The sequence below is a fragment of the Camarhynchus parvulus genome, unplaced genomic scaffold (genome assembly GCF_901933205.1).
Source record: "Camarhynchus parvulus unplaced genomic scaffold, STF_HiC, whole genome shotgun sequence".
Lineage (NCBI taxonomy): Eukaryota > Metazoa > Chordata > Aves > Passeriformes > Thraupidae > Camarhynchus > Camarhynchus parvulus.
Genome location: NW_022147682.1, coordinates 34,253 through 48,971, shown reverse-complemented (window position 1 = coordinate 48,971; position 14,719 = coordinate 34,253). Strand labels below are relative to the sequence as shown.

The 14,719-nt window shown below is 49.1% G+C and overlaps 1 protein-coding gene across 1 annotated transcript; it reads left to right on the top strand.

The window, feature by feature from the left end:
* The first annotated feature begins 4,026 nt into the window (after positions 1–4,026).
* LOC115915842 (microfibril-associated glycoprotein 4-like) lies at positions 4,027–12,406 on the top strand. The gene is made up of 6 exons (XM_030969558.1): positions 4,027–4,089; positions 7,054–7,120; positions 8,031–8,200; positions 8,987–9,083; positions 10,366–10,548; positions 12,059–12,406. Exons 1-6 carry the CDS (start codon positions 4,084–4,086, stop codon positions 12,304–12,306), a joined length of 771 nt encoding a protein of 256 aa, XP_030825418.1. The 5' UTR covers positions 4,027–4,083; the 3' UTR covers positions 12,307–12,406.
* The last annotated feature ends 2,313 nt before the right edge of the window (positions 12,407–14,719 follow it).

Below are 14,719 nucleotides of genomic sequence, written 5' to 3'. Positions count from 1 at the left end.
AATACTATTTTAACCCAAATTCTTTTCCTCTATAACCCAAAAATCTCCTTTTCCCCTAAAAATCTATCCCTAAATCCATCCCTAAAAAATCCCCTTTTTTCCCCCAAAACTTTTTTTCTAAAACTCCCAAATCCAACTTTCCAACAACCCCAAACCCTTTTAACCCACAAATCCCACTTTTTCTCTCAAAACTTCCCTAAAAATCCTTTTCCAAACCCCTTTTTCCCTAAATCCCTTTTAAAATCCCATTTTCCCAAAAAACTATTTTAACCCAAATTCTGTTTTCCTCTAAACTTCCCCAAAAACCCTATTTTCCCTAAAAATCCATTTGCCCCCTCAAAACAATTTTCCCTAAAAATCCTTTTCCCTAAAACTTCCATTTTTTCCCTAAAACTCCCCAAATCCCAACTTTCCCCCTCTCTAACCCCAAAATCCTCATTTTAACCCAAATTCCACTTTTCCCTAAACTTCCCAAAAATCCCATTTTCCCTCAAAACTCCCACTTTCCCCTAAATCCCATTTTTCCTAAAATCCACACTTTCCCCAATCTTTTTTCCCTAAAACTCCCAAAATCCCAACTTTCCCTACGAACCCAAATCCTGATTTAAACAAATTCCTCCCAACTTCCAAAAACCCTTTTTCCCCTAAAAATCCCCTTTTTCCCCTAAAATCCCAATCCACTTCCCCCTCCTGATTTTAACCCAAATTCTGCTTTTCCCCTCATAAACTTCCCCAAAATTCCATTTTCCCTAAAACTTCCTTTTTCCCTAAACTCCCAAAATCCCAACTTTCCCCAACCAAATCCTGATTTTTTACCTCAAATTCCGTTTTCCCTCACAAACCCCCTTAAATCCCCATTTTCCCTCTAAAATTTCCCATTTTCCCTCAAAATACCCTTTTTCCCTAAAATTCCTTCTTTCCCTAAAAATTCCCATTTTCTCCCTCAAAAATCCCTTTTTCCCCAAAACTCCCTGAACTCCGAACTTCCCCCAAAACCCCAAAATCCATTTTCCTCAAAACTTCCCCACAAATTCTATTTCTCTCCTCAAAAAATCCCTTTTTCCTCAAAACCCTCAAACTCCCAACTTTTCCCCCTACAAACCCCAAACCCCATTTCTAACCTAAATCCCATTTTTTCCCCTCATGACCCCCAAACTCTCTTTTCACCCCCAAACCTTCTATTTTTCCCTCCTAGCGCCTCAAAATTTTCTTACTTTTTCACCCCAAATCCCACTTTTTTCCCTAGAACCCCTTTTTCCCTCAACCCGCCATCTCAACTTTTTACCCCAATTTCCCCAAAAAAAAATTCCAATTTCCCAAATTTTTTAACCGAAACTTTCTTTTCACCCGAACTCTTTTCCCCCTCACACCATTTTCACCCCCAAACTTTCACTTTCCCTCAAAACTCCTTTTTACCCCCAACCTTCCCTTTACCTCAAATTTCCCCCTTTTTACCTCACATTTCTTACCCACGTTTCCTTTTTTCCGGAATTTCCTTCCACCCCCAAACCTTTTTTTCCCTCACGCCGTTTTTCCCTTAAACCCCCATTTCCCCAAATCCCCAATTCCCAAATTTTTTTTTATAAACCCAATTTATTTTTCCCCATTTTTCCCCCAACCCCGCTCCCCCCCTCACGCCACCCTGCCCTTCCCCCTCACGATCCCGCCATGCGGCGGGGGCCTCGCCCTCCCCCTCACCCCACCGCTCCCCGATGCCCCCCGGCCCTTCCCCCGCGTTCCCCGAGCCTCACCTGTTCCTCTATCGCCGACAGCTCCGTTCTATCGCGACAGAACCCTCGCGATCCCTACGCGGCCCCGCTGCCGAGCGCAGCTGACGCTGAGGCGACGCCACGCGCGCCCCCCACCTCCACTTCCGCCCGAGATGCGATGCGCGGGCGCGGGGGCGACGGGTTGGTAGTCCGTTAGCTCCGCCTCTTCCGTTAACGGCAGCGAATAAGGACTACAACCCCGGCGTGCACCGCGGCGCGTCGCCATCTTTCTGCCTTCCGATGCGGCGCGCTTTGCGCGCTGGGAGTTGTAGTCATTTAGCGACAATATCAATAGCTTCGTAATGAGGGTTGGACTACAACTCCCGGCGTGCACAGCGCGCGGCCGCCATCTTGTGACAACCGCAACCCGCCGCCCTCAGCGGGGTCCCCCGCGATGCTAGAGGGCGCTCGGGAAACCCGAGAGTTTTAATTCCAAAAAAATGCGAATTTCGGGGTTTTTTTCCCGATAAAAACGTGGAATTCGGGGCGTTCCCCCACCAAAGAGGCGGGGATTGGGTGGGTTCCCTGCGGGGGCGGGGCTACGTCGGTTTTCTTCGGAAAGAGGCGAAAATTGGGGGGCGTAAAAACAAAATTGCGTTTTTTCCCGTAAAAAACACCAAAATTAAGGATTATAAAATAACACAATTCGGCGATTTTTCCCCCCATAACCAGCAGAATTGAGAGTTTTCCCCATTAAACACGCCGAGTCAAGGATCGGGTTTTATTAAAAAAACAAAATCCGGCAAAAATAATCCTCAAACTCTGGATTTTCCCCTCTTTTTCCTTTAAAAAAAGTGGAATTTTTTGTATTTTATTCCTTAAAAAACCACGGAAATGTGGCGTTGTTCGGAGGGGCGGGGCTCGGGGGGGATTTTCCTTCAAAAAGGCAAAAATCGGGAAAATCCTGAGGGGAAAAATGAGGGAGAAAAGAGGAAAAATGAGGGGAAAAAATGAGGAAAAAATAAGAGAAAAACAGGAAAAAAGTGAAAATCAGAGACCCAACCCCCAGCCGGGGACAAAACTTTGGAATTTTTTCTCCTTTTAAGGACAAATGTTGGAATTTTTCCCCTTTTGGGGCCAACTCGGAGGGAATTCAGCCCCTAAAAAAAGCGGATTTGGGGTTTTGGGTTGGCTCCAAAAATATTTCAATATTTCTGTTTAGCCCAGAAAAATCCCCAAATGTGGCATGGTCACCCACTCCGGCTGCAAAATGGGATTTTTTGGGGTGAAAAACGCCCAAAAAAAGGGTAAAAAATCGTTAAAAATTGATAAAAATAAGGAAAAAATTAGAAAAAAATTAGGAAAAAATTAGTAAAAAAAAATAGTAAAAAAAAATAGTAAAAACATAGTAAGCAATTAGGAAAAAATTAGTAAAAAATTAATAAAAAGTTAGGGAAAAATTAATAAAAGTTAATAAATAATTAGTGAAAAATCAGTAAATAATTAGTAAAAAATTAGTAAAAAATCAGGAAAAATTAGTAAAAAATTAATAAAAAATTAGTAAAAAATTAGTAAAAATTAATAAAAATTAGTAGAGAATTAGTAAAAAATTAGTAAATAATTAGTAAAAAATTGATAAATATTAGTAAAAAATTAGTAAAAAATTAATAAAAAATTAGTAAAAAATTAATTTAAAAAATTAGTAAAAAATTAATGAAAAATAGTAAAAAATTAGTAAAAAATTAATGAAAAAATTAGCAAAAAATCAGTAAAAAATCAGTAAAAAATCAGTAAAAAAAGAATAAAAATCAATAACAAAAAAGTAAAAAATTAGTAGAGAATTAGTAAAGAATTAGTAAAAAATTAGTACAAAATTAGTAAAAAATTAATTAAAAAACCAATAAAGAATTAGTAAAAAATCAATAAAAAATTAATAAAAATTAGTAAAAAAAAAGTAGAAAATTAGTAAAAAATTTGTAAGAAAATAGTAAAAAATTAGTAGAAAAGTAATAAAAAAGTAATAAAAAAGTAATAAAAATTAATAAAAAATTAATAAAAGATTAATAAAAATAGTAAAAAATTAATAAAAAATTAATAAAAATAGTTAAAAATTAGTCAAAGATTAGTAAAAAACGAATGAAAAATTCGTCAAAAATCAGTCAAAAATAATAAAAATTAATAAAAAATCATAAAAAATAAATAAATGGCTTTTTTTTTGGGGGGGGGAGGGATAAAAGGGGCGGATTTGGGGATTTTTCTCCCAAAAGAGGGCAGGGCCGGGGGGTCCCTCCCCCCCCCCCACCCCCCCAAAGGGGCCCCCGAGCGCTGCCCCTCCCCCACCCCCCCCGTCCGCATTCGGAGCCGCTGCGGAGCCATGGAGGTAACGGGACCCCCCTAAAATTGCCCCAAATCCTCCAAATTCGCCCCAAAACCGCTCAGAATTGGTCGAACTCAACCCGGGAATTGAAAAATGCGCGGTGGGAATTGGAAATGCCCCGAAAATCCGCCCCGAAAACGCCCGAACTCCCACGGATTTAGCTCAAAAAAAAAAAAGCCTCGGAAATCCGCTAAAATCTCCCCCAAAAAGCGCCAAAATCTCCCGAATTCACCCCAAAATCCCCCCAAAACTCCCTGGATTACCTAAAACCCCACGAATTCACCCCCAAAAAAGCCCCAAAATCCCCCAAATTCCGCCCAAAACCCCCAAATTCACCCCAGAAATCCCCCAAATTCCCTCAAAAACCCCCAAATCCAGCCCAAAAACTCCCCAAATTCCCCAAATTCAGCCCCCAAAAGCCCCCAAAACTCCCAAAAAGCCCCAAATTCACCCCAAATTCACCCCAAATTCACCCCAAAAAGCCCTAAATTCCCTCAAAACCCCCCAAATCCCCCAAATTCAGCCCAAAATCTCCCCAAACCCCCAAATTCACCCCAAATTCCCCCAAAAAACCCCAAAATCCACCCCAAGAATTCCCAAAATTGCCTCAAATCCCCAAAATCCACCCCAAAAAGCCCCAAATTCCCCCAAATTCCCCCCAAAACTCCCTAAATTACATAAAATCCCACGAATTCACCCCAAAAAGGTGCAAAATCCCCCAAATTCACCCCAAAGACCCCCAAAACCCCCCAAATTCACCCCAAAAAAGCCCCAAATTCCCTCAAAACCCCCCAAATCCACCCTAAAAACTCCCCAAACTCCCCAAATTCAGCCCCCAAAACTCCCAAAAAGCCCCAAATTCACCCGAAATTCACCCCAAAAATCCCTAAATTCACCCCAAAAATCCCCCAAATTGCCTCAAATCCCAAAAATCCGCCCCAAAAAGCCCCAAAATCCCCCAAATTCACCCCAAAACTCCCTAAATTCCCTAAAACCCCACGAATTCACCCCCCCAAAAGCCCCAAATTCCTCCAAATTCACCCCAAAAACTCCCTAAATCCCCCAGATTCACCCCAAAAAAGCCCCAAAATCTCCCAAATTCCCCCCAAAATGCCCCAAATTCAGCCCCAAATCCCCCCAAATTGCCTCCAAAACTCCCTAAATTACCTAAAACCCCACGAATTCACCCCGAAAAAGCCCCAAAATCCCCAAATTCACCCCAAAACCCCCCAAATTCACCCAAATTCACCCCAAAAATTCCCCAAATTGCCTCAAATCGCCAAAAACCCCCAAAAAGCCCCAAAATCTCCCAAATCTACCCCCAAATCCCCCAAATTCCCCACAAAAACCCCTAAATTCACCCCAAATTCACCCCAAAAATTCCCAAAATTGCCTCAAATCCCCAAAATTCACCCCAAAAAGCCCCAAAATCCCCCAAATTCACCCCAAAAACTCCCTAAATTACCTAAACCCCCATGAATTCACCCCCACATTCACCCCAAAATCCCCCGAATTCACCCCAAAAACTCCCTAAATCCCCCAAATTCAGCCCCAAATCCCCCAAAATCCCCCCAAATTCACCCCAAAAAGCCCTAAATTCACCCCAAAAATTCCCCAAATTGCCTCAAATCCCCCGAATTCACCCCAAAAAGCCCCAAAATCCCCAAATTCCCCCACAAAACTCTCCAAATCCCCCAAATTCAGCCCAAAAACCCCCAAAACCCCCCAAATTCACCCCCAAAAAGCCCCAAATTCCCTCAAAACCCCCCAAATCCGCCCTAAAAACTCCCCAAATTCCCCCAAATTCAGCCCCCAAAAGCCCCCAAAACTCCCAAAAGCCCCAAATTCACCCCAAATTCACCCCAAATTCACCCCAAAAAGCCCTAAATTCACCCCAAAAATTCCCCAACTTGCCTCAAATCCCAGAAATCCGCCCCAAAAAGCCCCAAAATCCCCCCAAATTTGCCCCCAAAACTCCCCAAATCCCCCAAATTCAGCCCAAAATCCTCCAAAACCCCCCAAATTCACCCCCAAAAGCCCCAAATTCCCTCAAATCCCCCAAATCCACCCCAAGAATTCCCCAAATTGCCTCAAATCCCCCAAATACACCTCAAAAAGCCCCAAAATCCCCTAAATTCGCCCCAAAAACTCCTCAAAACTCCCAAATTCACCCCAAAAACTCCCAAATCCACCCCAAAAGTTCCCCAAATTGCCTCAAATCCCCCGAATTCACCCCAAAAAAGCCCCAAAATCTCCCAAATCTACCCCAAAATCCTCCAAATTCACCCCCAAACCCCCTAAATTCACCCCAAATCCCCCAAAAAAGCCCCAAATTTTCCCCAAAATTCCCCCAAATCCCCCAAATTTTCCCCAAAATTCCCCCCAAATCCCCCAAATTTCCCCAAATGGACCCAAAATCCCCCAAATTTCCCCCAGTTTGACCCAAAATCCCCAGAATTTCCCCCAAATCCCCCAAAATTTCCCCAAACGGACCCAAAATCCCCCATAATTCCCCCAAAATGGACCCAAATTTTCCCCAAAATTCCCCCAAATCCCCCAAATTTCCCCCAAATCCCCCAAAATTCCCCCAAAATCCCCCAAATCCCCCAAATTTTCCCCAAATGGACCCCAAAATCCCCCAAATCCCCCAAAATTTCCCCAAATTGACCCAAAATCCCCCAAATTCCGCAATTTCCCCCTAAATTGACCCAAAATCCCCTGAATTTCCCCGAAATCCCCCAAATCCCCCAAATTTTCCCCAAATTTCCCCAAATGGACCCAAAATCCCCCAAAATTCCCCAAAATTCCCCAAAATTCCCCCAAATTCCCCAAAATTCCCCCAAATTTCCCTCAAACGGACCCAAAATCCCCGGAATTTGCCCCAAATCCCCCAATTTTCCCCAAATGCCCCGAATTTTCCCCAAATTTTCCCCAAAATCCCCGGAATTTGCCCCAAATCCCGCGCAGGTCGCGGCCGTGGCGCTGCTGGTGGCCCTGGGGACGCTGAGCCAGGGGCAGCCGATCCGGCCCCAGGGTGAGACTGGGACGGACTGGGATGGACTGGGATGGACTGGGATGGACTGGGACAAACTGGGATGGACTGGGATGGACTGGGACGGACTGGGAGGGACTGGGAGGGACTGGGAGGGAACTGGGATGGAACTGGTTTATACTGGGGTGGGGGAGGGGTCACAGAAGCGGCCGGCTCTGACCGGAAGTGATTCCCCGCGCCCCTCCCCCACTCCCCCTCAACCCCCCCACCCCCAAATCCCCCATTTTACCCCTCCCCCACCCCAACCCCCTTTTTACCCCTCCCCCACTCCAAACCACCCCCAACCCCATCTGTGCCCCTCCCCCACCCCAAACCCCCCAATTTACCCCTCCCCCACCCCCAATAACACCCCCTCCCCCTCCCCCCTTTTGCCCCTCCCCCACCCCCCCTTCCCACCCATTTTATCCCTCCCCCACCCCCCAAACCCCCCAATTTACCCCTCCCCACCCCCACAACACCCCCTCCCCCACCCCCCTTCCCACCCCCAATTTACCCCTCCCCCACCCTCAAACCCCCCAAACCCCCTCATTTTACCCCTCCCCCACCCCACAACACCCTCCCCTCCCCCCCTTTGCCCCCTCCCCCACCCCCCAACGCCCCATTTACCCCTCCCCACCCCCCTTCTTACCCCTCCCCCACCCTCAAACCCCCCAATTTACCCCTCCCCCACCCCCAATAACACCCCCTCCCCCTCCCCCCTTTTGCCCCTCCCCATCCCCAACCCCCACTTACCCCTCCCCCACCCCCTTTCCTACCCCTCCCCACCCCCAATAACACCCCCTCACCCCCTCCCTCTCCCCCCTTTTGCCCCTCCCCCACCCCCTTCCACCCCCCATTTTTCCCTCCCCCCCCCCAATAACACCCCCTCCCCTCCCCTCCCCCCCTCCCCCAGCGTACCCCCCCGGGCTGTGCCCGCCCCTCCCCCCCCGGGACTGCCAGGACGTGCACGCGGGGGGGGCGCGCGAGGACGGCGTGTACCTGGTGTCCCCCGGGGGGGGAGGGGCCGGGGCGCCCCCCGTGCCCGTCTACTGCGACATGAGCACCGAGGGACACGTGTGGACGGTACCGGGCCCCCGCCCCTCCCCCCCCCACACACACACACACCGGGCCCCGCCCTCCCCCCACACCCCCAAAAAATCCCGCCCGAAATCCGCCCGGGGTCGCCCCTCCCCCACTCCCCAAAGTGACCCCATGATCGCCCCTCCCCCACCCGGAAGTGACCCCGGGATCGCCCCTCCCCCACCTTCGAAATGACCCCAGGATTGCCCCTCCCCCACCTTCGAAATGACCCCGGGATTGCCCCTCCCCCACCTTCGAAATGACCCCCCATGATCGCCCCTCCCCCACCCCAAAATGACCCCGGGATTGCCCCTCCCCCACCCCCAAATGACCCCAAGATTGCCCCTCCCCCACCCCCGAATCGCCCCCTCCCCCACTTTCAAAATCACCCCGGGATTGCCCCTCCCCCACCCGGAAACGACCCCCTGATTGCCCCTCCCCCACTCCCCAAATGACCCCGGGATTGCCCCTCCCCCACCTTCTAAATGACCCCGGGATCGCCCCTCCCCCCACCCCAGGATTGCCCCTCCCCCATCTCCGAAATCTGTCCGGGATTGCCCCTCCCCCACCTTCGAAATGACCCCCATGATCGCCCCTCCCCACCCTGACCCCCTCCCCATTTTTGCCCCTCCCTCCCCCACCCTGAACCCCCCAAATCCATTTCCCTGCCCCTCCCCATCCCTCTTTTTACCCCTCCCCCTTTTCTCTGCCCCTCCCCCTTTTCTCTGCCCCTCCCCTTTTCTCTGCCCCTCCCCATTTTTCCCGCCCCTCCCCCCCCCCCTCCCCCAGGTGTTCCAGCGCCGCTTCAACGGCTCCGTCAGCTTCTTCCGCGGCTGGAACGACTACAGGGCCGGCTTCGGCCGCGCCGACGGCGAGTACTGGCTGGGTACGACCAGTATGGACCAGTATGGACCAGTATGGACCAGTATGGACCAGTATGGACCAAAAAAACCCCATAGAAATCCATAGAAACCAGTATAAACCAGTATGGACCAGTAGGGACCAGTGAAAACCAGTATAAACCAGTATGGACCAGTATGGACCAGTAAAAACCAGTAGGGACCGGTGTAAACCGGTATGGACCAGTATGGACCGGTATAAACCAGTACACACTACAGGGCCGGCTTCGGCCGCGCCACGACGGCGAGTACTGGCTGGGTACGACCAGTATGAACCAGTATGGACCAGTATAAACCAGTAGGGACCGGTGTAAACTGGTATGGACCAGTATGGACCAGTAAAGACCAGTATGGACCGGTATGGACCAGTAGGTGACCCCTGAGTGACCACAGAATGACCACAGAGTGACCACTGACCCCTCTGTGACCCCCCAGGCCTGCAGAGCCTGGCCCTGCTGACCCTGAGTGACCTCTAAGTGACCCCTGAGTGACCCCTGAATGACCCTGAGTGACCAATGAGTGACCAATGAGCGATCAATGAGTGACCCTGGGCGACCACTGACTGACCAATGAGTGACCCCTGAATGACCCCTGACCCTTGAGCGACCCTGCCTGACCACTGACCCGAGTGACCGCTGAGTGACCGCTGAGTGACCCTCTGAGTGATCAATAAGTGACCAATGAGTGACCTCTGAGTGACCCTGAGCGACCCTGGGTGACCAATGAGTGACCACTGACTGACCATTGAGTGACCAATGAGTGACCCCTGACCCTGCCTGACCACTGACCCCTAAGTGACCACTGAGTGACCGCGGTGCCCTCTGACCCCGCAGGCCTGCAGAGCCTGGCCCTGCTGACCCTGAGTGACCCTGAGTGACCAATGAGTGACCAATGAGTGACCAATGAGTGACCAATGAGCCTTGAGCGACCCTGCCTGACCACTGACCCGAGTGACCGCTGAGTGACCCCTGAGTGATCAATAAGTGACCAATGAGTGACCTCTGAGTGACCCGAGTGACCGTGGAGTGACCCCATGCCCTCTGCCCCCGCAGGCCTGCAGAGCCTGGCGCTGCTGACCCTGAGTGACCCTGAGTGACCCTGAGTGACCCTGCGTGACCCCTGAGTGACCCTGAGTGACCCCCGAGTGACCCCGTGCCCTCTGCCCCCGCAGGCCTGCAGAGCCTGGCGCTGCTGACCCTGAGTGACCCTGAGTGACCCTGAGTGACCCTGCGTGACCCCTGAGTGACCCCGTGCCCTCTGCCCCCGCAGGCCTGCAGAGCCTGGCGCTGCTGACCCTGCAGGCGCGCTACGAGCTGCGCGTGGAGCTCGAGGACTTTGAGAACAACTCGGCCTCGGCCACCTACGGCTCCTTCGCGCTCTCGCCCGCGGCCGTCAGCGCCGACGAGGACGGCTACACCCTGCACGTGGCCGGCGTCGTCGACGGCGGCGCCGGTGAGGCCGGCGGGGGGTCAATGGGGGTCAATGGGGTCAGCGGGGGTCAATGGGGGTCAATGGTGGTCAACAAAATCAAGGTTGGCCATTGGGAGGTCAATGGGGGTCAATGGTGGTCAGTGGGGGTCAATGGGGGTCAATGAGCATCAATGGGGGTCAATGGTGGTCAATGGGGGTCAATGGGGGTCAATGGGGGTCAATGGGGGTCAATGGGGGTCAACAAAACCAAGGTTAGCCATTGGGAGGTCAATCAAGTCAAGGTTGACCATTGGGAGATCAATGGAGGTCAACAAGGGTCAACTGAGGCAAGGTTGACCACTGGGTGGGCAGTGGGGGTCAATGGAGGTCAATGGGGGTCAATGGTGGTCAATGGTGGTCAATGGTGGTCAATGGTGGTCAATGGTGGTCAATGGGGGTCAATGGGGGTCAATGGGGGTCAAGAAAATTGAGATTGACCATTGGGAGGTCAATGGAGGTCAGTGGGGGTTAATGGTGGTCAATGGGGGTCAATGGGGGTCAATGGTGGTCAACGATGGTCAGTGGGGGTCAATGGGGGTCAAGAAAATTGAGGTTGACCATTGGGAGGTCAATGGGGGTCAATGGTGGTCAGTGGGGGTCAATGGGGGTCAATGGTGGTCAATGGGGGTCATTGGAGGTCAATGGAGGTCAATGGAGCTCAATGGAGGTCAATGGGGGTCAATGGGGGTCAACGGTGGTCAATGGTGGTCAATGGTGGTCAATGGTGGTCAATAGGGGTCAAGAAAATTGAGATTGACCATTGGGACGTCAATGGAGGTCATTGGTGGTCAATGGGGGTCAATGGGGGTCAATGGGGGTCAATGGGGTCAACGGGGGTCAATGGGGGTCAACAAAATCAAGGTTGGCCATTGGGAGGTCACTGGAGGTCAATGGTGGTCAAGGTTGACCATTGGGAGGTCAATGGAGTCAAGGTTCACCATTGAGAGGTCAAAGACGGTCAAGCACGCTGACGTTGACCATTGTGTGGTCAACGGAGATCAGTGGTGGCCAAGCAGCTCAACGTTGACCATTGGGTGGTCAAGGGTGGTCAAGAAAATCAGGGTTGACCATTGGGTGGTCAAGAAAATCAGGGTTGACCATTGGGAGGTCAATGGTGGCCAATGGGGGTCAATGGGGGTCAACCAAGGCAAGGTTGACCATTGGGTGGTCAGTGGAGGTTAATGGTGGTCAATGGGGGTCAATGGGGGTCAATGGGGGTCAATAAAATTGAGGTTGACCATTGGGAGGTCAATGGGGGTCAATGGGGGTCAACCAAGGCAAGGTTGACCATTGGGTGGTCAATGGTGGTCAACGGTGTTCAATGGTGGTCAATGGTGGTCAATGGTGGTCAATGGGGGTCAACCAAGGCATGGTTGACCATTGGGTGGTCAGTGGTGGCCAACGGTGGTCAATGGTGGTCAAGCAAATCAAGGTTGACCACTGGGTGGTCAACGGCGGTCAACGCCGACCAACCGCGCCAACCCCCCGGCAGGCGACTCGCTGAGCTACCACAACGGGATGAAGTTCTCCACCTTCGACCGCGACCAGGACCTGTTCGCGCAGAACTGCGCCGCGCTCTCCTCGGGGGCCTGGTGGTTCCGCTCCTGCCACTTCTCCAACCTCAACGGCTTCTACCTGGCCGGGCCCCACCTCTCCTACGCCAACGGCATCAACTGGGCCCAGTGGAAGGGCTTCTACTACTCCCTCAAGCGCAGCGAGATGAAGATCCGCCGCCTCTGAGGGGGCCGCGCCCAACCAGGCCACGCCCACCACGCGCCACGCCCCTTCCAGACACGCCCCGTGTTGACCCCGCCCTCAATAAAGGCCCAGCGTTCATTGATCTGTTGGGGCTTGGGGTGGTGGAAATATCTCGGGAGGGTTCTGGGGGTGGTGGAAATATCTCGGGAGGGTTCTGGGGGTGGTGGAAATATCTCGGGAGGAGTTTTTTTTGGGTGGGTTTGAGGTGGTTTGGGGTCTGGGAGGTCATTTAGCTCCTCCCACCATTGATTAATGAAGAACTTGATTGGTCAATGTGGGCTGGGGTGGTGGAAACATCTCAGGGGGGTTTTGGGAAGGAGAATTTTGAGTTGGTTTGAGGTGTTTTGGGGTCTGGGAGGTCACTTGGCCCCGCCCCCATCCTTAATTAGCTCCTCCCACCGTTTATTAGTTGGGATTCAGGTGGTGGAAACATCTCAGGGGGTTCTGGGAAGGGGATTTTTGGGTGGGTTTGAGGTGTTTTGGGGTCTGGGAGGTCATTTAGCTCCTCCCACCACAGATTAATGAAGAACTTGGTTGGTCAGTGTGGGTTGGGGTGGTGGAAACATCTCAGGGGGGTTCTGGGAAGGAGAATTTTGAGTTGGTTTGAGGTGTTTTGGGGTCTGGGAGGTCATTTAGCTCCTCCCACCACGGACTAAGGAAGAACTTGGTTGGTCAGTGGTGGTTGGGGTGGTGGAAACATCTCAGGGGGGTTTTGGGAAGGGGAGTTTTGGGTGGGTTTGAGGTGTTTTGGGGTCTGGGAGGCCACTTGGCCCCGCCCCCATCCTTAATTAGCTCCTCCCATTGTTAATTAAGGAAGAACTTGGTTGGTCAGTGGGGGTTGGGGTGGTGGAAACTTCTCAGCCCAAAATCACTCCAAAAAATCACCATAAAAATCCCAAAATCACACCAAAAAATCACTCAAAAATCACCCAAAAATCAATGGAAAAATCACCAAAAAATCAACATAAAAATCCCAAAATTACCATAAAAATCACCCAAAATATCAGCATAAAAAAATCTCTAAAATCTGCCAAAAATCATCATAAAAATCCCAAAAATCACCTAAAAATTACCCAAAAAATCACCCAAAAATGACCCAAAAAATCACCATAAAAATCCCAAAATTACCATAAAAGTCACCCAAAAATCAACGTAAAAATGTCAAAAATCACCCAAAAACCACCATAAAAATACCAAAAATCAATGTAAAATCACCAAAAAATTCACTCAAAAATCACCCAAAAATCAACTTAAAAATCCCAAAAATCACCAAAAAATCCCCAAAAATCAATGTAAAATCACCCAAAAAACCACCATAAAATCACCCAAACATCACCAAAAAATTCACTCAAAAATCACCATAAAAATGCCAAAATTACCATAAAAATCACCCAAAAAATCACCATAAAAATCCCAAAAAATCAACGTAAAGTCACCCAAAAATCAACGTAAAAATCTCAAAAATCAACCAAAAATCACCCAAAAAATCACCATAAAAAGACCAAAAAATCAACGTCAAAATCCCAAAAATGAACGTAAAATCACCCAAAAAATCACCAAAAAAATCACCTAAAAATAAACGGAAAAATCACCCAAAAATCAACATAAAATCACCCAAAAATCAACATAAATTCACCAGAAAATCAATGTAAAATCACCCAAAAATCAACGTAAAAATCCCAAAAAATCAACGTCAAATCACCCAAAAATCAACATAAATTCATCAGAAAATCAACGTAAAATCACCCAAAAATCAACGTAAAAATCCCAAAAAATCAACGTCAAATCACCCAAAAATCAACATAAATTCACCAGAAAATCAACGTAAAATCACCCAAAAATCGCCCAAAATCGCCCAAAAACGACCCAAACCCACATCAAACGCTGATAATTTTATTTTTTGATTTTTTTGTTGCATTTTCAGTATTTCCTGTGTCGCAGGAAGAGCCCCGGGGGCCGTTTGGGGCTCTGGGGGCCCTCGGCGGGGAACAGGTCGCGGCCAAAAATCCCAATAAAAATCCCAATAAAAAATCACCCTAAAATCAATGTCAAAATCCCAAAAATCACTCAAAAAATCAATGAAAAAATCACCATGAAAATCCAACAATTGCCATAGAAATCACCCAAAAAATCACCAAAAAATTCACCCAAAAATCACCATAAAAATGCCAAAATTACCATAAAAATCACCCAAAAAATCACCATAAAAATCCCAAAAAATCAACGTAAAGTCACCCAAAAATCAACGTAAAAATCTCAAAAATCAACCAAAAATCACCCAAAAAATCACCATAAAAAGACCAAAAAATCAACGTCAAAATCCCAAAAATGAATGTAAAATCACCCAAAAAATCACCAAAAAAATCACCTAAAAATAAACGGAAAAATCACCCAA